The sequence below is a fragment of the Panthera pardus genome, unplaced genomic scaffold (genome assembly GCF_024362965.1).
Source record: "Panthera pardus isolate Hobbes unplaced genomic scaffold, ASM2436296v1 HiC_scaffold_10, whole genome shotgun sequence".
Lineage (NCBI taxonomy): Eukaryota > Metazoa > Chordata > Mammalia > Carnivora > Felidae > Panthera > Panthera pardus.
In genome coordinates, this window is record NW_026526655.1 from 32,623,406 (window position 1) to 32,648,041 (window position 24,636).

Below are 24,636 nucleotides of genomic sequence, written 5' to 3' on the forward strand. Positions count from 1 at the left end.
AGTTCTTCATAGATTTTGGATACTAGCCTTTTCTGATATGTCATTTGCAAATATCTTTTCCCATTCTGTTGGTTGCCTTTTAGTTTTGTTGATTGTTTCCTTTGCAGTGCAGAAGCTTTTTATCTTCATGAGGTCCCAATAGTTCATTTTTGCTTTTAATTCCCTTGCCTTTGGAGATGTGTCAAGTACGAAATTGCTGTGGCTGAGGTCAGAGAGGTTTTTTTTCCACTTTCTCCTCTAGGGTTTTGATGGTTTCCTGTCTCACATTCAGGTCCTTCATCCATTTTGAGTTTATCTTTGTGAATGGTGTAAGAAAGTGGTCTCATATCATTCTTCTACATGTTGCTGTCCAGTTCTCCTAGCACCATTTGTTAAAGAGACTGTCTTTTTTCCATTGGCTCTTCTTTCCTGCTTTGTCAAAGATGAGTTGGCCATACGTTTGTGGGTCCAATTCTGAAGTCTCTATTCTATTCCATTGGTCTATGTGTCGGTTTTTGTGCCAATACCTTGCTGTCTTGATGATGACAGCTTTGTAGTAGAGGCTAAAGTCTGGGATTGTGATGCCTCCCGCTTTGGTCTTCTTCTTTGATATTACTTTGGCTATTCGGGGTCTTTTGTGGTTCCATATGAATTTTAGGAGTGCTTGTTCTAGCTTTGAGAAGAATGATGGTGCAATTTTGACTGGGATTGCATTGAATATGTAGACGGCTTTGGGTAGTATTGGCATTTTAACAATATTTATTCTTCCAATCCATGAGCATGGAATGTTTTTCCATTTCTTTGTATCTTCTTCAATTTCCCTCATAAGCTTTCTATAGTTTGCAGCATACAGATATTTTACATCTTTGGTTAGGTTTATTCCTAGGTATTTTATGATTCTTGGTGCAATTGTAAATGGGATCAGTTTCTTTATTTGTCTTTCTGTTACTTCATTATTAGTGTATAAGAATGCAACTGATTTCTGTACACTGATTTTGTATCCTGCGACTTTGCTGAATTCGTGTATCAGTTCTAGTGGACTTTGGTTGGAGTCTATCGCAATTTCCATGTATAATATGTCATCTGCAAAAAGTGAAAGCTTGACTTCATCTTTGCCAATATTGATGCCTTTTGATTTCCTTTTGTTGTCTGCTGATTCTAGAATTTCCAACACTATGTTAAACAACAGCAGTGAGAGTGGACATCCCTGTCGTGTTCCTGATCTCAGGGGGAAAGCTCTGTTTTTCCCCATTGAGGATGATATTAGCTGTAGGCTTTTCATAAATGGCTTTTATGATGTTTAAGTATGTTCCTTCTATCCCGACTTTCTCGACGGTTTTCATTAAGAAAGGATGCTGAATTTTGCCCAATGTTTTTTCCGCATCGATTGACAGGATCATATGGTTCTTATCTTTTCTTTTATTAATGTGATGTATCACATTGACTGATTTGTGAATACTGAACCAGCCCTGCACCTCAGGAATGAATGCCACTTGACCATGGTGAATAATTCTTTTTATATACTGTTGGATTCGATTTGCTAGTATCTTGTTGAGAATTTTTGCATCCATATTCATCAGGGATATTGGCCTGTAGTTTTCTTTTTCTGCTGGGTGTCTGTCTGGTATAGGAATCAAAGTAATACTGGTTTCATAGAATGAGTCTGGAAGTTTTCCTTCCCTTTCTATTTTTTGGAATAGCTTGAGAAGGATAGGTATTATCTCTGCTTTAAATGTCTGGTAGAATTCCCCTGGGAAGCCATCTGATCCTGGACTCTTATTTATTGGGAGATTTATTTTTTTATTTTTTAATATATGAAATTTATTGTCAAATTGGTTTCCATACAACACCCAGTGATCATCCCAAAAAATGCCCTCTTCAATGGCCATCACCTACCCTCCCCTTCCTCCCACCCCCATCAACCCTCAGTTTGTTCTCAGTTTTTAAGAGTCTCTTATGCTTTGGCTCTCTCCCACTCTAACCTCTTTTTTTTTTTTCCTTCCCCGCCCCCATGGGTTTCTGTTATATACACAATGTTGGGAGATTTTTGATAACTGATTCAATTTCTTCACTGGTTATGGGTCTGTTCAAGTTTTCTATTTCTTCTTGTTTGAGTTTTGGAAGCGCATGGGTGCTTAGGAATTCGTCCATTTCCTCCAGGTTGTCCAGTTTGTTGGCATACAATATTTCATAGTATTCCCTGATAATTGCTTGTATTTCTGAGGGATTGGCTGTAATAATTCCATTTTCATTCATGATTTTATCTATTTGGGTCATCTCCCTTTTCTTTTTGAGAAGTCTGGCTACAGGTTTATCAATTTTGTTTACTTTTTCAAAAAAACCAGCTCTTGGTTTCATTGATCTGCTCTACAGTTTTTTTAGATTCTATATTGTTTATTTCTGCTCTGATCTTTATTATTTCTCTTCTTCTGCTGGGTTTGGGGTGTCTTTGCTGTTCTGCTTCTCTTTCCTTTAGGTGTGCCGTTAGATACTGTATTTGGGATTTTTCTTGTTTCTTGAGATAGGCCTGGATTGCGATGTATTTTCCTCTCAGGACTGCCTTTGCTGCATCCCAAAGCGTTTGGATTGTTGTATTTTCATTTGTTTCCATGTATTTTTTAATTTCTTCTCTAATTGCCTGGTTAACCCATTCATTCTTTAGTAGGGTGTTCTTTAACCTCCATGCTTTTGGAGGTTTTCCAGACTTTTTCCTGTGGTTGATTTCAAGCTTCATAGCATTGTGGTCTGAAAGTATGCATGGTATGATCTCAATTCTTTTACACTTATGAAGGGCTGTTTTGTGACCCAGTATGTGATCTATCTTGGAGAATGTTCCATGTGCACTCGAGAAGAAAGTATATTCTGTTTCTTTGGGATGCAGAGTTCTAAACATATCTGTCAAATCCATCTGATCCAATGTATCATTCAGGGCCCTTGTTTCTTTATTGATCCTGTGTCTAGATGATCTATCCATTGCTGTAAGTGGAGTATTAACGTCCCCTGCAATCACCACATTCTTATCAATAAGGTTACTTATGTTTGTGATTGTTTTATATATTTGGGGGCTCCCATATTCAGCGCATAGACATTTATAATTGTTAGCTCTTCATATGGATAGACCCTGTAATTATTATATAATGCCCTTCTTCATCTCTTGTTATAGCTTTTAATTTAAAGTCTACTTTGTCTGATATAAGTATGACTACTCCAGCTTTCTTTTGACTTCTAGTAGTAGCATGATAGATAGTTCTCCATCCCCTCACTTTCAATCTGAAGGTGTCCTCAGGTCTAAAATGAGTTTCTTGTAGACAGCAAATAGATGGGTCTTGTTTTTTTATCCATTTTGATACCCTATGTCTTTTGGTTGGAGCATTTAGTCCACTTATATTCAGTGTTATTATTGAAAGATATGGGTTTAGAGTCATTGTGATGTCTGTAGATTTCATGCTTGTAGTGATGTCTCTGGTACTTTGTGGTCCTTGCAACATTTCACTCACAGAGTCCCCCTTAGGATCTCCTGTAGGACTGGGTTAGTGGTGATGATTCCTTCAGTTTCTGTTTGTTTGGGAAAACCTTTATATCTCCTTCTATTCTGAATGACAGACTTGCTGGATAAAGGATTCTCGGCTGCATATTTTTTTCTGTTCATTACATTGAAGATTTCCTGCCATTCCTTTCTGGCCTGCCAAGTTTCAGTAGATAGGTCTGCTACTACTCTTATGTGTCTACCTTTGTAAGTTAGGATCGGATTATCCCTAGCTGCTTTCAGAATTTTCTCTTTATCCTTGTATTTTGCCAGTTTCACTATGATATGTCTTGCAAAAGATTGATTCAAGTTACGTCTGAAGGGAGTTCTCCGTGCCTCTTGGATTTCAGTGCCTTTTTCCTTCCCCAGATCAGGGAAGTTCTCAGCTATGATTTGTTCAACTATACCTTCAGCCCCTTTCTCTCCCTCTTCTTCTTCTGGAATTCCTATGATATGGATATTATTCCATTTGATTGCATCACTTAGTTCTCTAATTCTCCCCTCATATCCTGGATTTTTTTAATCTTTTTCTCAGCCTCCTCTTTTTCCATAATTTTATCTTCTAATTCACCTGTTCTCTCCTCTTCCTCTTCAATCTAGCTATGGCCGCCTCCATTTTATTTTGCACCCTATTTATAGCATTTTTTAGTTCCTCATGACTATTTTTTAGTCTCTTGCTCTCTGTAGCATTAGATTCTCTGCTGTTCTCTACGCTTTTTTCAAGCCCAGCGTTAATTTTATGACTATTATTCTAAATTCTTGTTGTGTTATGTTGCTTAAATCGGTTTTGATCAATTCGTTAGCTGTCACTACTTCCTGGAGTTTCTTTTGAGGAGAGTTCTTCCATTTCGTCATTTTGGGTAGTCCCTGGGGTGGTGTGGAACTGCAGGGCACTTCCCCTGTACTATCTGGAGAAACTTGTGTTGGTGGGCAGGGCCGCAGTCAGACCTGATGTCTGCCCCCAGCCCTCTGCCGGGACCACAGTCAGACTGGTGTGTACCTTATCTTCCCCTCTCCCAGGGGCAGGACTCACTGTGGAGTGCTGTGGTCCCTGTCTGGGCTGCTTGCACACTGCCAGGGTTGTGGTGCTGCTTTGATGGGATCTGACCAAAGGCATATTAGATGGGGTGGATCTTGAAGGTGCACAGGGGTGGGAGGGGCAGGCTTAGCTAGCCTTGCTGTGGGAGGGGCCCTGCAGCACCAGGAGGGAGGCAGGTCCGTGGGAGGGATGGACCCACAGAATCAGTGTTGAGGGTTTGCGCAGTACAAGCAAGTTCGGTGAGAGGAACTGGTTCCCTTTGGAATTTCAGCTGGGGGATGGGAGAGGGAAATGGCGCTTCCCAGCACCTTTGTTCCCCCTGCAGAGCTCTGTCATTCAGGGTACAACAACTCTCTCTCCCTGCTCTCCGAGAGCAGAGCTATTGACTTTTAACATTCCAGATGTTAAGTCCCGCTGGCTGTCAGAACTCACGGAGTCCGGCCCTTCCACTTTTGCAAGCCAGACTTCAGGGGCTTTGTCTTGCCTGGTGGGCTGTCCCTCTACCGTCCTGGCTCCCTCCTACCAGTCCGTGTAGCACACACTGCCTCTTTGCCCTTCTTCCGTGGGCCTCTTATCTATGCTTAGCTCTGGAGAGTCTGTTCTGCTAGCCTTCTGGTGGTCTTCTGGGTTATTTAGACAGATGTGGGTAGAATCTAAGCGATCAGCAGGACAAGGTGAGCCCAGAGTCCTCCTACACCACCATCTTCCCAGCTATCCTTATGTTTTTTTATTTTAGTCATTCTGACAGGTGTAAGGCGATATCTCATTGTGGTTTTGATTTGTATTTCCCTGATGATGAGTGATGCTGAGCATCTTTTCATGTGTCTGTTGGCTATCTGTATGTTGTCTTTGGAAACAGGTCTGTTCAGGTCCTCTGCCCATTGTAAAAATGGGATTATTTGTTTTTTGGTGTTGAGTTGTATAAATTTTTTTTTCAATTTTATTTGAGAGACAGAATGTGCACACAAGCAAACAAGCAGGGGAAGGGGAGAGAGAATACCAAGTAGCTCCATGCCCAGCGTGAAGACCTACATGGGGCTTGATCCCATGACTGGCAGATCACAACTTGAGCCAATATCAAGAGTCGGACGCTTAACCAACTGAGCCATCCAGGCGCCTTGAGTTGTATAAATTCTTTATATATTTGGATGTTAACCCCTTATCGGATATGTAATTTGCAAATATCTTCTCCCACTGCGTAGGTTGCCTTTTTGTTTTATTGATGGCTTCCTTTGCTCTGCAAAGTGAAGATCTGCACATATACTCCTAACTACTATTTAAAACAACCACATATCAGGGGCACCTGGATGGCTCAGTCAGTTAAGCGTCCAACTTCAGCTCAGGTCATGATCTCACAGTTTGTGAGTTCGAGCTCCAAGTCAGGCTCTGTGCTGACAGCTCAGAGCCTGGAGTCTGCTTTGGATTCTGTCTCCTTCTCTCTCTGCCCCTCTCCTACTCGTGCTCTGTCTCTGTCTCTCAAAAATAAATAAACATTAAAAAAATTAAAAAACACACACACACATCAATCTCTTAACCTTTCAAATAAAAAAGATCATTTAAACTATTTTTAAATGTCTTTCTCATGTCCAAAATACCACGTATAACCACCTATTAAATAATACTTCCCATTGATTGAATACAAGATAAAAAGTATATAGGCTATACCTTCATAACTACAGTAATAGAAAACATTGAGTGCTTCTACTGCAGCTGGACCCCTCTGTTTATAGCCAAAAATCAGATCTATCCATTCATGAAGATGAGCAGAAACATATTCAGACTCCTAGAAAAAGAACAAATAATAATAGAGATACCTTCTAACAACAATGTAAATATGACTCTTTTTAAAAAGTAAATCAAGCATTTCTACACAAAAATGTTACAACTATAAAGAAAATTATATCAAAATCATGTTAAACATTTGATTAGCATCTACTACATATTTTACATATATTCTATCTAGTACAATATAAACATATTTATTAATATTTAATAATACAAAATATCTCTTAACTAATGGCTAAAGAAAATAACTCAAATATTCTAATAGCCCAAATATCAACAACAAAAAACTTAATGATGGCTATGGATGCATCTTTCTTGTTAAATTTCCATTCACATAGCCATCTAGAAACTCACTTCAAAGAAACAAACCAGTTGGGGTAGATTAAAGATGGCTGAAATCACCCCCTCCAACCTACCCAACCTGATACCACCCCACTAAAAAGGTGGACTGGGTGGCAGGCAGAGAGGCTTGAAGGACCTCCTGAAGCCTGTTAGTGATGGTTTGAAAGACAATATGACAATTGTTATTGGAGACGGGAGAAAAGGGGATTCAAGTTTAGTTCTATCAAAGAGAGAAAGAGTACCTAATTACCTCATGAATCTGGGGTAGAGATTTTTTTTCAGTTTCTATTTTAACTCCAGTTGGGTAACATACAGTATAATACTAGTTTCTGGTATACAATATAGTGATTCAACACTTCCACACAATGGGTGGAGGGACGGGTTAAATAGGTGATGGGAATTAAGGAGTGCACTTGTTGTGATGAGTACCTGGGTATTGTATGGGGATGGGGATTTTCAGGCATAATGTTTTTAACTGATAATTTGTGCTTTTAACTGCCTGTGATAAAGCGTAGAAGGAGTAACATGAGTTTAAAAAAAGAGCTATTTGGATTTTAAGCATAATTTAAGAAAAATATAAAGGAGCAGGTCTTGCTGGGTTCCAAATAAAATTATTTCTCATTTACAGGATACTAGAGAGCAAAGACTCTTGAAGTGAGAAATGGCCAAGGTCAATGATGAAATCAGTGTGTAACCTGTAAAATATGGTCTCAGGTGAATGTTTAGTTCAAGAGTGTAGCTGTGAAGCAATCTGTTCACACCTCAAAGATTTCAGGCTGTGCCACACAGACCCACTCAACTAGAAAAGAGAATATCTTAAGAATCTTTTTTGCTTTTTATAACGCTTTATTTTATTTTTGAGCCAGAAAGTTCAGAGAGAGAGGAAGACACAGAATCTGAAACAGCCTCCAGGCTCTGAGCTGTGAGCAGAGCCTGAAGCGGGACTTGAACTCGCGAACCGTGAGATCATGACACGAGCCAAAGTCGGACGCTTAACCAACAGCCAACCAGCCTCCCCAATATCTTAAGAATCCTAAAGGTATTTTCCCACATTAGCTTCCAGCTTGGCCCAAAGGAAATAATGGATCATATTCTAAAATAATGTGAAATGGTTTTTATCCGATAATACTGATGCATAAGAAACCCATTAAATTTTAAAAGAAATTATATTAGTTCAGACTGAAGTAAGTAGAAACTGTTAAAAAAAAAAAAAAGATGAGAGACCTTTGATATTTAATTTACTGTGGTTAGGTAAGAGGCTGACAAAGATACTCATGCAATTTTTTTTTTTTTTTTTTAGGTAAAAGAGAGAATGACTCAAAATAGGAAGCTAAGAGCCAAAGGGTAAAACAAAAGAGCCACAAAGAACCACTGGAATAGCACTGGGCCCTGGTAAAGGAACTGAAAGCATGTCCCTGTTGAAATTCTGAATTGCTATAAACCAATTACTGTTACATAGCCCTTGTTTTTCTCTCCCCCACCCTTTTTGAAATTAAATTCTTTGCCCAACGTGGGGCTGAAACTCATGACCCCAAGATCAAGAATCTCATGCTCTACCAACTGAGTCAGCCAGGTGCCCTTTTTAATCTCCCTTTTGAATGAGACTGTCAATTATAGTTCTCCTGTCCTGGTCACACCACTGTTGTTATGTGGAGGCATATAACCGGTTTCTTTAACTCCACAATCTTCAGATGCAAGAGGAGACACACCTGTATAGTTTTGTGCACAAATAGATTTGATTTAGATTATTAAGAAGATTCTGGACTTCAGACATCATGCTTTAATGCAGGGATCAGCACACTACTTACTGCTTGTGGACCAAGTTTTACTAGCTCAAAATTTCTAGAATAGTAGAACACAGCCACGTCTAATTTTTTTTTGCACTATAGTGGCAGAATTTTGCCACAGACCTTAAAGCCAGCAAAAATATTTACTATCTGGTCCTTTTTTATAGAAAAAGATTGTAGATACCTGACTTGAAAGTCCCTGACATGAGCCTTTGGGAGGATCTTAAGAGGAAGTATGTACATTTTGCACATAGGAGGAATGTAAATAATTTGTAGTCAGAGGGCAGACTGCGTGTGGTGGATTAAATATGGTTGCAAATTCTTTTTCCGTCCCACCATTGTGAAATGGAGTTTACTTTCCTTGCTTGCTTTTTTTTTTTAAGAGAGAGAGGGTGCAAGTGAGCGGGGAGCAGAGAGAGAGAGAGAGAGAGAGAGAGAGAGAGAGAGAAGCAGGGCTCACCTGAGTGGGGCTTGTGCTCACCTGATGAGGGACTCGAACTCATAAACCATGAGATCATGACCTGAGCCGAAGTCAGATGCTTAACGGGTTGGCCCTACTTTCTCTGCTCTTGAATCTGTACTGATCCTATTACTGTTTGACAGGGTGACAGAAGTGCTGTGACAGTTCACAGACTTAAGCTTTAAGAAAGGGTAGAGCTTCCAATTTTGTACTCTTTTCTGAGCTGTGGACATGTAGATATCTGGCTACCTAGCTAGAGAGACTACATGAAGAGGAGATATCTTGAGAATACGTGGAAAGAGAGAAAAGTCCAGCATTCCAGTGTCTCAATGCAACCTCCAGATGACCTCAACCTCAGCTGTTATATGCCTGCAAGGCTATGAGAACCTCAACAAGATGAGATTTGTTCAAATGAAACCAGCCAACTCACAGAACTGTGAGAGATAATAAAATGGGTTTATTTTAAGCCTCTAAATTTTGGATAGTTTTTTTATATAGCAATACATAACTGAAACACAGGTTTCTAATATTTTAATATAAGGAGCGTGTCTTCCTAAAATCCTGGACCCTTACTTCGTGTCATAGACACTATAGAGGAATACATCTGAGAAATTCCTGGCTAGCTAGTAAGTAACAGATTATTTTTCAGAGTTGCTTAGTTTTTTTCCCAACTCCTTATTCATATATAATGTTCTTGAATTTTGTAAATTTGACATACTATGTATTAATGACAAGGCGTGTTTCCAAGTATTGGCCTAATTAGTTTCAGAGTCTGAAACATTTCAGTTTAGAAAGAGAACTAAGTGGACTATTGAAAGGGAAAAAAAAACACATCATTTACAAAATGACACAATTATCAGTCCTTAACTTTCACTACTCCTTTAAATCCAAGCTGGAAATTCAGCTAAAAACGACTATTTTTTAAAGTGGAATTTAGGATTTAGCAGTTGTATTAAAAACTTACTGAAATCCTTCAGAGGACACAAAAATGTGCTCATTCTTGTTAGATTTGAAACAAATGTGGGAACTGAAAAACACTGAACTACACCACCTTGGTCGTTAGAATACTTTAAAATATAACAGGCAGGTACCTTATAAAACTGAATTGCTTTTTTTTTTTTTTTTTTTTGCTATACATCCATTGGACTATACTATATTCTCACGATATCAGAAGATTCATTATCTCAAAAGAAATTACTACATTATACTTTCTACAACAGCATATATAACAGATGACAAGTTAATCTAGAAAAATAATTGTCAGATATACTTCCTCTGTTAGACTGTTCTTTAGTCCATTCTTCGGAAAACACATACATCTCTATCTTAGTAATCTGTCTAATAACTAAACACAAAAATCTTACCAGAGCTTTCCTGTGTTTATAGATGAAATCTTCAGCTGACTTAGCCCATTTGGGGAGAATGACATCATTTACTACATCTTTGGAAACTTGTAGACAACCCAAGTTAAATTCTAAGACAAGTAAAAAATAAATGTATCAAATCATTTAGATTTAAATAAATCAAGTAAAACAAATATGAGGGCACAATCCTTAGCAAAACTAAGGATTTTTAGTTTTTTTTTTCTTTAAGAGTAAAATGTGAGAACCAAGTTCCCTTCTCTTGATCTAAGTTTATTTAACAGGTAAAAACAATTCTTATCATATTGGAAATGTATTTTATCAGTTGATTAAAAAGGTAAATGAAAATAAAATGAAATTAGTTAGTACAAGGTAATTATTAGTTTTAAATTAGTTATTATAAGGTAAATCAGAAAACTAATTGATTTGGGGTTGAGAAGTGGGGAAAACTATAGATATGACCAAAAACTTAATCTAAACAAAAATGGAATATTCAGTATTCTTCTTACATTTAAATTAATTAATATAGTCCTTCTAGTGGTTAATTTACAAAATACAACTCCTTAGAACTTTTTTGGTGTAACTTATACTTTAAATTCACTCAATGGAAGTGTTATATTTGTCATATGGAAAAAATATACTTACATACCACTATTCTAAGTAGATACTGACATCATAAAGATTTGCTCATATAGTTAAAATGCAGTATTTTGACAAAAGTGTCCCAAAGATGAGGTTTTCTTGTTTATATGAGGAAAGAAAAGTGTTAAGACAAAAGACCTTCATAAAAGAAGCTGCCTTAAAATATCAGTGTGTTCCAAAGCTGGAGAGAGGTTTGAATGTCATAGAATGACAGGATGCACAGGGCCTGTGGCTTTGTTAACCCCACTACTGTGTAGCAGACATTGTTGCCAATGTGCTAACCATTCCTCCTTATTTGGTAACAGAATCTTGATTTTATTCAAGTATCCATCCTTGCCCTATGTTTTATGCCTGTAACAAGTTGACTGGTGTAGGGGTTGGTATACGACTCAGCTCTGGACAATAGGGAGAAGTTATGAGAAAGAATTTCTCACTCTTAAGAAATGACACAAAAAATTACAATCTACTTCTATTGTATCTGCCTATGATGCCTAGAAATGCTTCAGTCATTTGTAACCATGAGAGCGACTAGCCAAGGACAAAGTCAAAACACTTAGAAGAGCAGAATGAAAATACAAGAACTTGGCTTTGATGATGATGTTAAAAACTACCTGAACACCATCATAACTTGGGGGTTTTATTATGGAAAATACTAAAATTTTCTTGCCTGTACAATTCTGAATTGACTTTACTAATATTTGTTTTACTAATTAATATTATTATTTGTTGACATTCTAATTAATGTACTTTGCTTTCTCCCACCTAGCTCATTTCAAACAAAGAAGCAACTCACAGTTAGAAAAGGAGGCCAGTAGGACAGTAGTATGAGACAGCAAACTGCTCTAGTGCACATCAGAAATTGTCAAGCTAAGAGTATAACTTCTACATCCAAATTTAATCTCCTCAGCCCTCCTAGTGCAGATATCCTGCTTTGGAGGCTCCTATGGGTAAGAGTCTAGGATCAGAATCCATTAACAGACTCAGTTGATTTTCTGAAAGTGACCAATTTTAACTGCCTTACTCTGAGAAATCAGATGCCAACAGCATGTCCCAGAATGTATGATCAGAGGACAGAAAGCCCTGGATATGCTCTCCCTAGCATGGCAAATAACTCTGCTGAAAAAGCAAAGGGTCAAACATTAACATTACACACTAGGAGAGGAAAAAGAAGTTGGAAATGGTCCTTTGACACTGCAACTTCCCTTAAGAACACCAGTAGTAACAATCTTGTCATTATCTTATTGTGCTTAAAAATAAATCTCAAACTACTTCACAGAGGAAGTATTTGGGTATTTTTAAAGACCGTATTGGCTCCTTAATTCTCTACTTCAAAACATAATACGATTTTTCAAATATTGTGGTAATTTACACCCTGTCATTATTTTCAATTTGCCTTAAACCAGGAGTCTGCAAACTTGTTCTATAAAGTGTCAAAGAATATTTTTTGCTTTGTGAGCCCCATGGTCTCTGTTGCAACTACTCAAATCTGCTGTTATGTTATGAAAGCAGCCACAATCTGTATGTAGATGAACTGGTTGGGCTGTGTTCCAACAAAACTTTAAAAACACATGAGTCTGCCTGTGGATTTAATCCACGGACCCATAGTTTGCTAACCCCTGATCTAAATTTTCATCTTATCTAACTCAAACACTTTTAACCTAAGTGGCTAGCTATATGGCTGAAAGAACAATGGCATTTTTCCTTTCTAGTAAACACTGTACTCTAATAAATTCTCTCACCAACTCAAATTTGATTCATCATAGGCCAGTGTAGCATTTTCCTGGAAAAGTAAGACTACAACTGGGCATTGGTTAAACCCTATTACTAAATAGTACAGACAGAATGAACCTTAAATAATCTACAGAATTTCACAAAAATATCCAGAAAGGTATTTTTCAGGATCCTCCACTGGGACCCGTTGAGGTAAATTTTTAATCTATTTCTTACGATTTTGATTTTCCAAAAACTCTGGGAAATAGAAGAATTCAGGAATAAGTTCCTTCACATCATATGGATTGTCCATGAGAGCCTGCCAAGTGGCAGGGATGGAATGGAATTGTCGATCTGCACAGTCAAACCTGCACATGGAGATTGGAAGAGAACAGTGAATGAATACTGAAGGAGAGCAACAACAACCATGAAACAAACCTTAAACTCTCCTCATGTTTCCTAATGGTTAGAGCTTCTCTTTCATTAATTTTTCTCTTCATGTCTAAAAACACAATTTTCTCTCCTTCTTATGATAGCCTATCTTTCAAGTCTTGTTGCCAAGAACTGATACTGTAATTTTAATCACAAGTATCATCTTAGTCAAAGTAGCTGAAAACCAAATAACACTAGAGAAAATTTTCAAATAATTAAATTAAATGTTAACCTAAGAGACTTTTAAAGGACGGTCTAATTTTTGCTGAGGTAAATTCATTACAGAGAGTGAATAAACATTATTTGGATATTTTAAAACCACAGAGTTTAAATATCATTATTAATATACATGATTAACAACATCCATAGCAATGCTAGTTTAATCCCCTCTGTATAAATACCTTTACAAACTCTTCTGCTAAAAACCAGAGAGTGAGTTAGGGAAATAGTTCTGTGGCTAAAGCTTTTATATTTTATTCACATATACCATTAACTTATTTTATGTGTTTTAATGTTTATTTTTGAGAGAAAGTGCATGAGTAGGGGACGGGCAGAGAGAGGAGGGGACAGAGGATCCTAAATGGCTCTGAGCTGACAGGTGACAGTAGAACTCGAACCCATGAACTGTGGGATCATGACCTGAGCCAAAGTTGGACACTCAACCAACTGAGCCACCCAGGTGCCGCTAACTTTATTTTTAAGTTCCATCACAGGCCTACAGTAGTTGAAACAAGCTCAAGTAGTCATGTTGCAATTTTATTATACTTTCTCTATTCACAAAAAGCATCTTCTGTTTCATCTCCTTTGATATTATCTTCCTGGATTTACTTAGTAATGACTTACTGACACTGATGACTAATTTGACACTTTTTATTCCTACCAATCTTGTTTTGAGGTGCAGGTGAACTTGGCAGAACTCTGAATTTAATTATGGCTAATGATTGGGTCATCAATAACGTCTAACGATGGTGCATCCAAATTCAAGGAAATATAGTTTCAATGGTAGAATTTTTCATTTGGGTGGGGGAGAACAGCTTTACTGAGATAAAATTTACATATAATTCACAATTCAGTGGTTTTCAGTATATTAATGAGTTGGGCTATAATCACCACAATTTTAGAATATTTTCATCACTCCCAAAAGAAACCCTGGATCTATTAACAATCACTCTCCATTCACCCTATCTCCATTCCCTGGCAACTACTAATCTACTTTCTGTCTCTATGGATTTGCCTATTTGGGACATCTCATGTAAGTCATACGACATATGACTTTTTATGTCTGGCTTATTTCATTCAGCATATTGTTTTCAAGGTTCATCCATGTCGCAGCATGTATCAATCTTTCATTCCTTTTACCTACTTGTCGCCAAATAATATTCCATTGTATGGATATATCACATTTTATTTATTCCTTTATCAGCTGATAGACTGTTTCTAGTTTTTGGCTATTACAAATAATGCTGCTATGTACGTTTGTATACAAGTTTCTGTGTGAATATTATGTCTTCAAGTATTTTGGCTATATAGCTAGGGATGAACTACTAGGCCATATGATAATGCTGTATTTAACCCTTTGAAGAACTGTCAGACTGTTTTCCACAGAGGTTGCATCATCTTACATTTCCAACACAGGCAGTATATAAGGGTTCCAATTTCTCAAAATGCTCATCAACACTAGGTATTATCTGTCTTTTTTATTATAGCCATCACTATAGGTCTGGAGACGTTATCTCAATTTGGTTTTGATTTGGATTTCCCTGATGACTAATGATATTGAGCATGTTTTCATATGTTTCTTGGACATTTGTATATCTTCCTTGGAGAAATGTCCATTCAGATCCTTTGTTCAGTTTTTAATTGGGTCATTTGTCTATTTCTTATTGCATTGTACACTTCTAGATACAAGTCCCTTATCAGATACACAATCTACAAATATCTTCTCGCCCTGAATGTGTTGTCCTTTTCCTTTCTTGATGGTGTCTTTTGAAGCACAGAATCTATTTTTGAAGCTTTGTAATAAAATTATTTGATAAAGTCACTAAGAGCTGAAAAGACCCACTTACACTTTAATGTGGGGAAAATTACCTGCTATCATGGTAAATGTAACATTTGGAGATGGTTAATATGATATTGGGGACAGAATCTCTTCTTGAAAGCCAAGGTTTATTGTACAAAAATAGGAGTAATAGTTAATTTTGAGAGATAAAACTGTAAGCAAAGAAAGCAGAATAGGCAATGCTTAAATAGCTTGATTGGGTGGGTAGGAAAGGCAAAATAGTAATGCTAAAGAATAAGGCAACATGGAGACAAAATATGAATAAACAGGGAGCTACCTAGAGGATACTTTGGAAAACCAAGGATTCATGAAGAAGCCTGTTTCTTTAGAATTATTAGGAAAGTGTGAAACATAGTAAGTTATAATTCTGACAGGTAATATAATACAATGGCATTACAAACCTGTGACAGTTATTGCTAATAATGTAATCCTTGTGATTAATAAGTATTTTAAAGAGAAATACATAAGCATTGGTTAGGTTTGAATTCCTGGCAGATATCTTGGATCTAGGTTGAAATCAGTTTAAACTCTAAATCTCTGGTAGGTTCCTAAAACCAGTAAGAATCACAAAGGTACGCTAGATAACAGTAAAAAGGAATTCTCCTTAAAGGTTACTTATGTAAGTCAATTGGACTAATCCATTCTCAAACTAGTTTGGCTATATTTATCTAGAGGCTATGAAATGAATCAAAACCTAATACCAGAGAATAAAAAAGATAAGGCTCTGTTATACAGTACATGACACGAAGGCAAAGAATTTTCAACACTAACATGCAGTCTCAAGAAAACAGCTTATGTATCCAAAACATACCTTCCACTCTGAAGCTGGATATGAAGGGTGGTGAATGGTTCTGTGCGAATAAGATAGTGCATAACCCCAGCAGAATTTGAATAGTGAGTACCATAATGAAATTTATCAATAGTTCCCATAGGATCCTCAAAATTTTCATATCTAAAAAAATAAACTAAAGTTTTGTAACCACAACAGTAAAATTACATTAGGAGGACATTAAGGTTGTATTGCATTGTTAGAAACATAGTTTTTAAGAAGTCCTTATTAATATTATTCATTATGTATGTATTCATATCATCATACCATGTTAATAAATAAAAATATTTTATCCATTGATACTTCTTTTTGAACAATGTAGTATCACTAATAACTGGATTCTGAAACAGTCTCATACGATAATACATATTCACTATAGATAGATCAGAAAACACACACACACACACACACACACACACACACACACACACACACAAAGGGGCGCCTCAGTGGCTTAGTTGGTTGAGCATACAACTTCAGCTCAGATCATGATCTCACCATTCATGGGCTCAAGCCCTGAGCCAGGCTCTGTCCTGACAGCTCAGAGCCTGGAGTCTGCTTTGGATTCTGTGTCTCCCTCTCACTCTCTGCCCCTCCCCCACATGTGCTGTAAAAATAAACATTAAAAAAAGTTAAAAAAAAAAAAAAAAAAAAAGACAGAAAGAAAACACAGAGAACCAAAAAAGGAGAAACTTAAAATCAACCACAGAGATAACATTAACATTAAAAAAAAATATTAATTTATTTTGAGAGAGAGTAGGAATGCATGCAAAAGTTGAGGAGGGGGCAGAGAGAGAGAGGGAGAGAGAGAATCCCAAGTAGGCTCCTTGCTGGCAGGGGTCAATTCCACAAACTGTGAGATTGTGACTTGAGCAGAAATCAAGAGTCAGATGCTTAACCAACTGAGCCACCCATGTCCCCCCAACATTAACATTTTGATGAATATTTGCCACCCTTAATGTGTAAGTTAATACACAAATATATTTCAGTATAAAAGTGCTATACATAATATATTGTTCATAACCTAGACTTTCATTTTCTATTTATGTCTTTCCAAATAACTGAATAATCTATTTTAACAGGCACATGGTATTTATAACAGTGACATATATGAATGTATGACAATTTAACTATTTCTTTACTTTTAGATATTAAGGATTGTTTCTATTTTTCTGCTGTTGTAAGCAATGTGATGAGACATCCCTTTGTGGCCAAGGTAATGGAAGAAAAATATGGAGGATCAGTCAAGAATTGTGAAAATGAATGCTTAACAATTAAAGGTAAGAGAAGAAGGTAGAAAAGAAAGGAAGATTATGGGTAGGAAGACGACCTAACCCAGAAAATAAACAAAGGATATATATAGTGGTTCTGTAAGCACTACCAGTGTGTAATCGTTTCTGAATGGTGGTTTGAATAGTAACATCTGAATTAGTGGGTATAAAATCTGAATAAGAATGAAGTTTTTTAGAGGAAATAAACATTAAACTTTCAAACCAAAATAGTAATTAATTCATCAAGCTGAGGCCAATTTCTTTTTACACAGTAATCAATATTCAAGGGAATAAAAGTTTTCAGGTCAAAGTCATCTGTACCAATGCAAAAACATATACCACCGAAATGTATTTAATTAAATTAATAAATTAATTTATTTATTTTTAAAGTAGGCTTCATGCCCAGCAAGGAGCGCAATGTGGGGCTTGAACTCACAACCCTGATATCAAGACCTGAACTGAGATCAAACGTCAAACACTTAACTGACTGAGCCACCCAGATGCCCCAACTGTTGAAATTTAAAACAATTATTTCCTTTTGAACAGTGTTAAAAAACAAACAAAAAAACCTTGTTCTTTTGTTATTGTCAGAAAAACTTTGAGGTAACACATGGCAGAATTCTACTAGTAGATCAGATCAAATATTAAACACTGCAAAAAGTCCTAAGGTAGATTTGCAAATAAAAGAAAAAAAATGTACAATCTACTCTCAAATAAATCTATTTTGCTTGCAAAACAGTTTTTGCCCTTATTATTAGAAGTCATAACTGACAAGTCATCCACAATTTCACGTGGAGAAAAAGGGAAATTAAAATCAGACTATTTCACTTGTCAGCAACTTGCTTTGAAAAAAAAACGTGAGACATTTACAGGGTCAATTGTAAACATACAGAATTATAAAAATTCCTTTCCTAATTAAAATAGTAACTTTCTACACATTTCACTATTCTTTATTCACATTATTTGTAAATAATAGTGTTAATTTTGTATCTACAAAAATGTTATATTAAGTGGGTATGTTTTTGCTGGATTTTTTAAAAAGTTTAATTATTTTGAGACAGAGAGAAGAGAGAGAACACACAGGAGCAGCAGAGAGAGACGAGGGGAGAGAGACAGAGAATCCTAAGCCATGGGGCTCAAACCCACAAACCACGAGATCATGACCTGAGCCAAAGTCGAGTCAGTTGCTCAACCGACTGTGCCACCCAGGTGCCCCTTAAGTGTGTGTTTTTGCATGTTAGAGAATTATTAAGTCTAAAATACCTGGGAAGAAAAATTATCTTTCGGCACATACATATGACAAGGTGAAAGAAATTCTAAACAATATCAACTTAAATTTGGCAAAAAAGGGAAACAAACAGCCTATATATATTTAAGATACTTGAGGGACAAGAGATATATTTTCAAAAAAACATCATGAAGGGATTATCAGACTCTGATTATCAAAAGTAGTTGTGCATTTAAAAAAAGTAACACTTGATTGGCCATAAGAGAAATCAGTACAAATTCAAAAACACCATAAAAAATGATGGGTATCTTTTTTTTTTTTGACAGAGAGAGACAAAGGCAGGGCAAGGGAGACAGAAAATCTTAAGCAGACTCCACGCCCAGTGCGTGGCTCCACGCAGGGCTCGATCTCATGATTCATGACCTGAGCCAAAATCAAGAGTTGGATGCTTAACCAGCTGAGCCACCCAGGTGCACGTGATGGGTGTCTTTCAAAAGGGATAAAAGACACTTACTTTTCTCGCATGGCTTTGGCATTTTTATCATTAACTACTCCAATTGGTTTGGAAAGATCTCGAAATACAGATGGATTATTAAGGTCCAACTCTTCCGAAGTATAATCTTGTAAAATCCAGGGAAACTAAAAGAGCCACAATTTACAATTTAGATATTCCTTACCAGAGAAGCTACTATCCCCATATATAATATCAAATGCTTATTTAAGACAAAAAGGGATAGTCTTTAGAAATATTTTCCTTGTTGCAAATGTTTATTCAGCTTCAGTTCCATAACCAGAAGCATTACTTCCTATAATTCCACTGGAATATTTTTAGTGAAGTGAAAAAAAAGCTTTAATTATTTAATTATTCTTTGTGTTTATAATCTTTCTGAAAATAGCAAGGGAGAAAATATACACAAAGGCAAAAACAGTTTTTATGTTTTGAAAGATGAAAAATAACCATAATACACACATACATTTCTATGTATTATAGAACTGAAAGGCTATTCCATATTTATGAGATTTCTATAAAACTTACCACTGGATACTGTGCAAGGTCATTATATGTTCGTCCTGCCATTGTATTTATTTGAATGAGGTAGTCAAAATTTGTTATCTCTCTGTTCACCCATTTCTAGACAGCACAAAAAAAGAACAAAATCAAAATTAATCTATATCTCTTCGAAGTTTGTATTACTGATAGTACTAAGGTAATCTTTTTTTTTTTTCAATGTTTATTTATTTTTAAGAGAGAGAGAGACAGAATCCGAAGCAGGCTCCAGACTCTGACCCGTCAGCACAGAGCCTGATGCAGGGCTCGAACCCACAAACCGTGAGATCATGACCTGAGCCCAAGTTGGGACACTTAACCAAATAAGCGACCGAGGCACCCACTAATAGAATCTTTTGTTTCTATTATCTTGGTGTCTTTCTGATAAAAGGAATGGGGATTTTAAAAAAGTTTAACAGGGAAATAAAATCAATATATCTTTTCCTAAATTTACTTCCTTTTAAAAATCAGTCTTCAGAAAAGGTACAGAAAATTAAACATAAATCTTTTATTATAGTCAAACTTCATAAGAACTAAATCTTTTTTTGAATTAAATTATTTTATTTAAATACCTTTAAAAGATCAATTTTTGAAGGATTGTCCAACATTGAAAATTTTGTTACAGGGGCGCAAGAGTGGCTCAGTCAGTTAAGCATCTGACTCTTGGTTTCCATGCAGGTCATGATCTCACAGTTTCATGAGTTTGGGCCCTGTGTCAGGCATCATGGAGTCTGCTTAGGATTCTCTCTCTCTCCCCCACTTCTCTCTGCCCCTCCCCCACTCGTGCTGTCTCTGTTTCTCTCAAAATAAATAAATAAATTTTTTTTAAAAGAAAATTTTGTTATAAATTGAAATTTTCGTAAGTGCACATATTTAAAAAAAAGCATCTTAATGTACTAAAATGATCTACAAATTTTAAACAAAATTCATGTTAACTATCCTCAGAGAACTGTCTTGCCAGAGCAACAGCAGATCAGAATTTGCTACATTAGATACAAATTTTCTAAAGAAAATCATAATCACTTTTTTCTTTTAATCACTTCATTGTACCTAACCTGTTAATTACACAGTATGGGTATTCTCAAGAATTTTGTTGACAGATTAACATTCACCTTTAAGTTTACTAAGTGCCTTAAGCAAAAGATACACTTATGGGAAATGGTGAGAAATGAATGTATATATATAGAGAGAGATTTTACAGAAAGCCCAATTATAATTATTCTTGAGTGCTAACCTGAGAAATACTCTAATGAATAAAGTTTATTCCAAAAAAACAGGAAATGTACTCCACTAAATAAAGCTTATTCCATAAGCAACAAGAAGGGATTGATGATAGCTTTTGAACAAGAACCACATTTAAGATTAAGACTAATGCATATGTAAGAGAAAGGAAAGAGCCAGGAGGCAGAGACCTGAGTTAGGAGACTACTGATAGTCCTGGAGAGCAAAAAACAACGGCCTTTCCTTGGTTTTTGGTAGCAGAAATATAAGAGAGATGTTGGAATATAGGTGGGGATAAAAAACAGCATTAATTAGCTTTGGCAGATAGAAGAATTGGTCATTTTTTGCCTTTTTTTGCCAGAGTGTCTTTTGTATTTTCCCACTTTTTATTTACTTCATGTATGGATAACTTTTATTATTAGGAAAAAAACCCAGCAAATTCACCTGCTATATTTTTAAAAGATAAAATTATTAGAAGAATTCGTAAGATATGCCTGGGAACCAAATGATATGGGAGCTGGAGGACAGGGTACTATGCATTAGTGAAACAGGAAGATTCAAAGATAATTCAAAACATCAATTTGAATGGAAGAATGGTTATAATAATCAAAATAAAATAATCAGAAGAGAAAGTTTTACATTTAAGCAAAAGCCTGAGATATAAAATGAACATAAAAATAGTGACTGTTAGGGGCACCTGGGTGGCTCTTTCAGTTAAGTGGGTCAGGAGACTCCTGAACCATGAAATCAGGCCCCACGTCAGACTCAGGGCTGACAGTGTAGAGCCTGCTTGAGATTCTCTCTCTCCCTCTCTCTGCACCTCCCCTGCTAATGTGCATTCTCTCTTTCTCTCTCAAAATAAATAAAATAAACATAAAAAAAAAAGTGACTGTTAAAATTTCCTACCTGTGTCAATCCTGATGCTTTGAACAATTCCTGTGGTGATCTGGTTCCGTAACTATTTGGAGAATGAAGTGACAACAGTCTGCTATATACTTTGTTTCTAACCTAAAAAACACAAACAAACAGCATTTTATAGTTTAAAAATTGATCAAAACAAACTGCGATTATGGTTTTTGTAATTGCTTTACTGAGATACAATTCACATGTCACAAAATCTACCCTTTGAAGTATGTAATTCAATGAGTCTTTTTGTATATTCACAGAGCTGTGCAACCACAAACATGATCTAACTCTGGAACATTTTTATCATCCTCAAAAGAAACTCTACACTCACTAGCCATCACCTCCCACCCAGTTCCCACTCCCTCTCATCCCCCGACAATTGCTAACCTACTTTCTGCCTCTACAGATTTGCCTATTCTGGACAGTTCTCATAAATAGAGGATTATGGTTTTAACTTCTCTACTATACTAGGTTTGGTGAAGTCAGGCCATATAAATTTTGAAAAGGTTACAGTGTATACTGGAAGGATCACCAGACACTAAATCATAAAACTAGCTCAAGTCCAGTTCAAATTTAGTTTTGTCATTTACTTATCATACTGGCAAATCAATTAATTTACTGAGTCTCATTTGTCTCTATCCTTACAGTTTTCTGAATTTTTCAGGGCTACCCAAATGTAGCACTAAAATTCATCTTTGAACTTCAGTTTCCTCATCTATAAAAAAAAAGGAATAATGGAATTTGCCATATCTAATCTGAAGGTTGTTATGAAGATTAGATACTGCATATAAATGTGCTTTAAAAACTCTAAAGTTAGAAGCACCTGGGTGGCTTGGTTGGTTGCGTGTCCGATTCTTGATCTTGGCTCAGGTCATGATCTCACAAGTTTGTGGGATTGGAGCCCCATGTCAGGCTCTATGCTGACAGTATGGTACCTGCTTGGGATTCTCTCTTTCCCTGTCTCTCTGCCCCTCCCCTGCACACTCTCCTCTTCCTCTCTCTGTCCCTTCCCCATTCTCTTTCTCTCAAAGTAAATAAATAAACTTAAAAAAATAAAAAACCTCTAAAAGTGCCTGGGTGGCTCAGTCGGTTAAGCATCAGACTTCAGCTCAGGTCATGATCTCATAGTCTGTGAGTTTGAGCCCAACATCAGGCTCTACACACTGACTGTGGAGCCTGATTGGGAATTCTCTCTCTCCTCTCTCTCTGTCCCTCCCCAGCTCATACTCGTGCTCTTGGTCTCTCAAAATAAATAAGTAAACATTAAAAAAAAAAAACACCAAAAAAATAGTAAAACCTCTAAAGTTATACAAATGTACAGTATTCAACAAGAACATGCTTGGTTTGACACACCTTCCTAAAAACATAAGCTTTATATATTCCTATGGAGAAAATTTATTTTTAATAGTAAAAAAGTATTATTTTATAAAAATACAAAATGCCTTTAAACATCTGAATAAAATCATCTACAAGTAAACCTGGATCCCACAAATGAACAGAAACTTAGTTACTGACTATAGCAAAACTGAATTGAACATTCAAGGAATTTATCAGGAAAGATGCCTGTGAGAGAAAATGGAAAGAAAGCTAGGCAAGATCAAGAGTTGCCAGACAGTGATAGAAGTGTGACTCCATCACTGTGAAAAAAAGAGGGAAGGAAGGTTGGGAGTAAGAATCCTAAGTAATATGCTGAAGACACACAGCTATTGGCAGAGCTAGTACCTGGACCTAGATAATCTGGCTTCAGTGGTAATCACTTAACCACTTACACTATTCAAGAATATACTCCACTCCTGGGGCGCCTGGGTGGCTGAGTCCGTAAGCATCTGACTTCAGCTTAGGTCGTGATCTTGCAGTTCATGGGTTTGAGCCCCATATTGGGTTCTATGCTGACAGCTCAGAGCCTGGAGCCTGCTTTGGATTCTGTGTCTCTCTTTCTCTGTCCCTCCCCAACTTGTATTCTCTCTCAAAAATAAATAAATTAACTTTTGGGGGAAAAAAAAGAATGTACTCTACTCCTGGAAAAAATACCTGCCCCATTATTATTTAACTGAACCCAACCCAATTTCATAAATTTGTCATATAGTATACATTGCATATTATTTCACAACTGGACACTGTGAGGCACTTATTGGCTGACACTCAATATTCTACTGATTTATCTACTCATAAATAAACACTGAAAACAAGCAACCTAAAAATACTCAAACATAAATCCCAACAAAAATTCATGTACTACTTAGCCCCTAAGGCAGAGATTTTTTTCCTCTAATATTTTGACTTTACAAATGAGTCCAAAGTTTTACACAGCTCACTAGGTGGAAAATTATTTCAAGCTAATACTTGGAGGCTTCCAGAAAGGCAGCATCTTACATACCTCCTTTTTGAAATTGAGAAAGTAGTTGGATTGGTCAACATGAAAAATCTCAAGGGCGGACCTCCTTAAATTGTAACGCCGCAGGTGAATCTCTCGAATCTGAGAATGAGGCCACTTGAAATCAAAGCCTACTCCTGAAAACAGAAGAAATCTTGTGACCAGAGTACCATATGAAGTTACTTGTATTATGCAGAAGATATCTCCTAGCTCCTAACAAAAGTACCACTTAGGGAAAAGGAATTACATTTATTTCATAAAAACCATTTGATAAATTTAGTGGACGTTTAGATGGTTTCTTTTAAAAGTATTTTTAAATTCTATAGCTATTCTATTTTCTTCTCATGAAAACAGAATAATCCTGATCATTACATCTCAAAAACATTTTTCCTTTTCTCTTTATGTTGGCATTTTAGATTCAAATATCGTTTAATTTTCAGATAATGAATTATGTGAAAAGCTGATAGAAATAAATGTGCAAATAAAATTAAGACTGCATTTTATAACACAAGTTTACAGCAATCCCTCTTACCAAATCTTTAAAAAACATTAACAAAAAAGCATTCCCTCCAATACGTTGTTGAAATTTAATTCCATATTGACTTTCCATTTCTCCTGTTACATGATAGACCACAAT

The 24,636-nt window shown here is 36.3% G+C and overlaps 1 protein-coding gene across 3 annotated transcripts in view; it reads right to left on the reverse strand.

Annotated features, from left to right (window-relative positions):
* NBEAL1 (neurobeachin like 1) overlaps nucleotides 1-24,636 on the reverse strand; it is a 176,095-nt gene that overhangs the window by 30,823 nt on the left and 120,636 nt on the right. For all 3 annotated transcript variants that reach the window (XM_053906042.1, XM_053906037.1, XM_019446321.2), the window contains 8 exons: nucleotides 24,003-24,136; nucleotides 21,626-21,727; nucleotides 19,487-19,582; nucleotides 18,965-19,089; nucleotides 15,934-16,074; nucleotides 12,869-12,999; nucleotides 10,283-10,392; nucleotides 6,210-6,327 (listed from right to left, as the gene is read on the reverse strand). In XM_053906042.1, coding sequence (XP_053762017.1) covers nucleotides 6,210-6,327; nucleotides 10,283-10,392; nucleotides 12,869-12,999; nucleotides 15,934-16,074; nucleotides 18,965-19,089; nucleotides 19,487-19,582; nucleotides 21,626-21,727; nucleotides 24,003-24,136 — 957 coding nt within the window. The remainder of the gene's footprint in view (nucleotides 1-6,209; nucleotides 6,328-10,282; nucleotides 10,393-12,868; nucleotides 13,000-15,933; nucleotides 16,075-18,964; nucleotides 19,090-19,486; nucleotides 19,583-21,625; nucleotides 21,728-24,002; nucleotides 24,137-24,636) is intronic.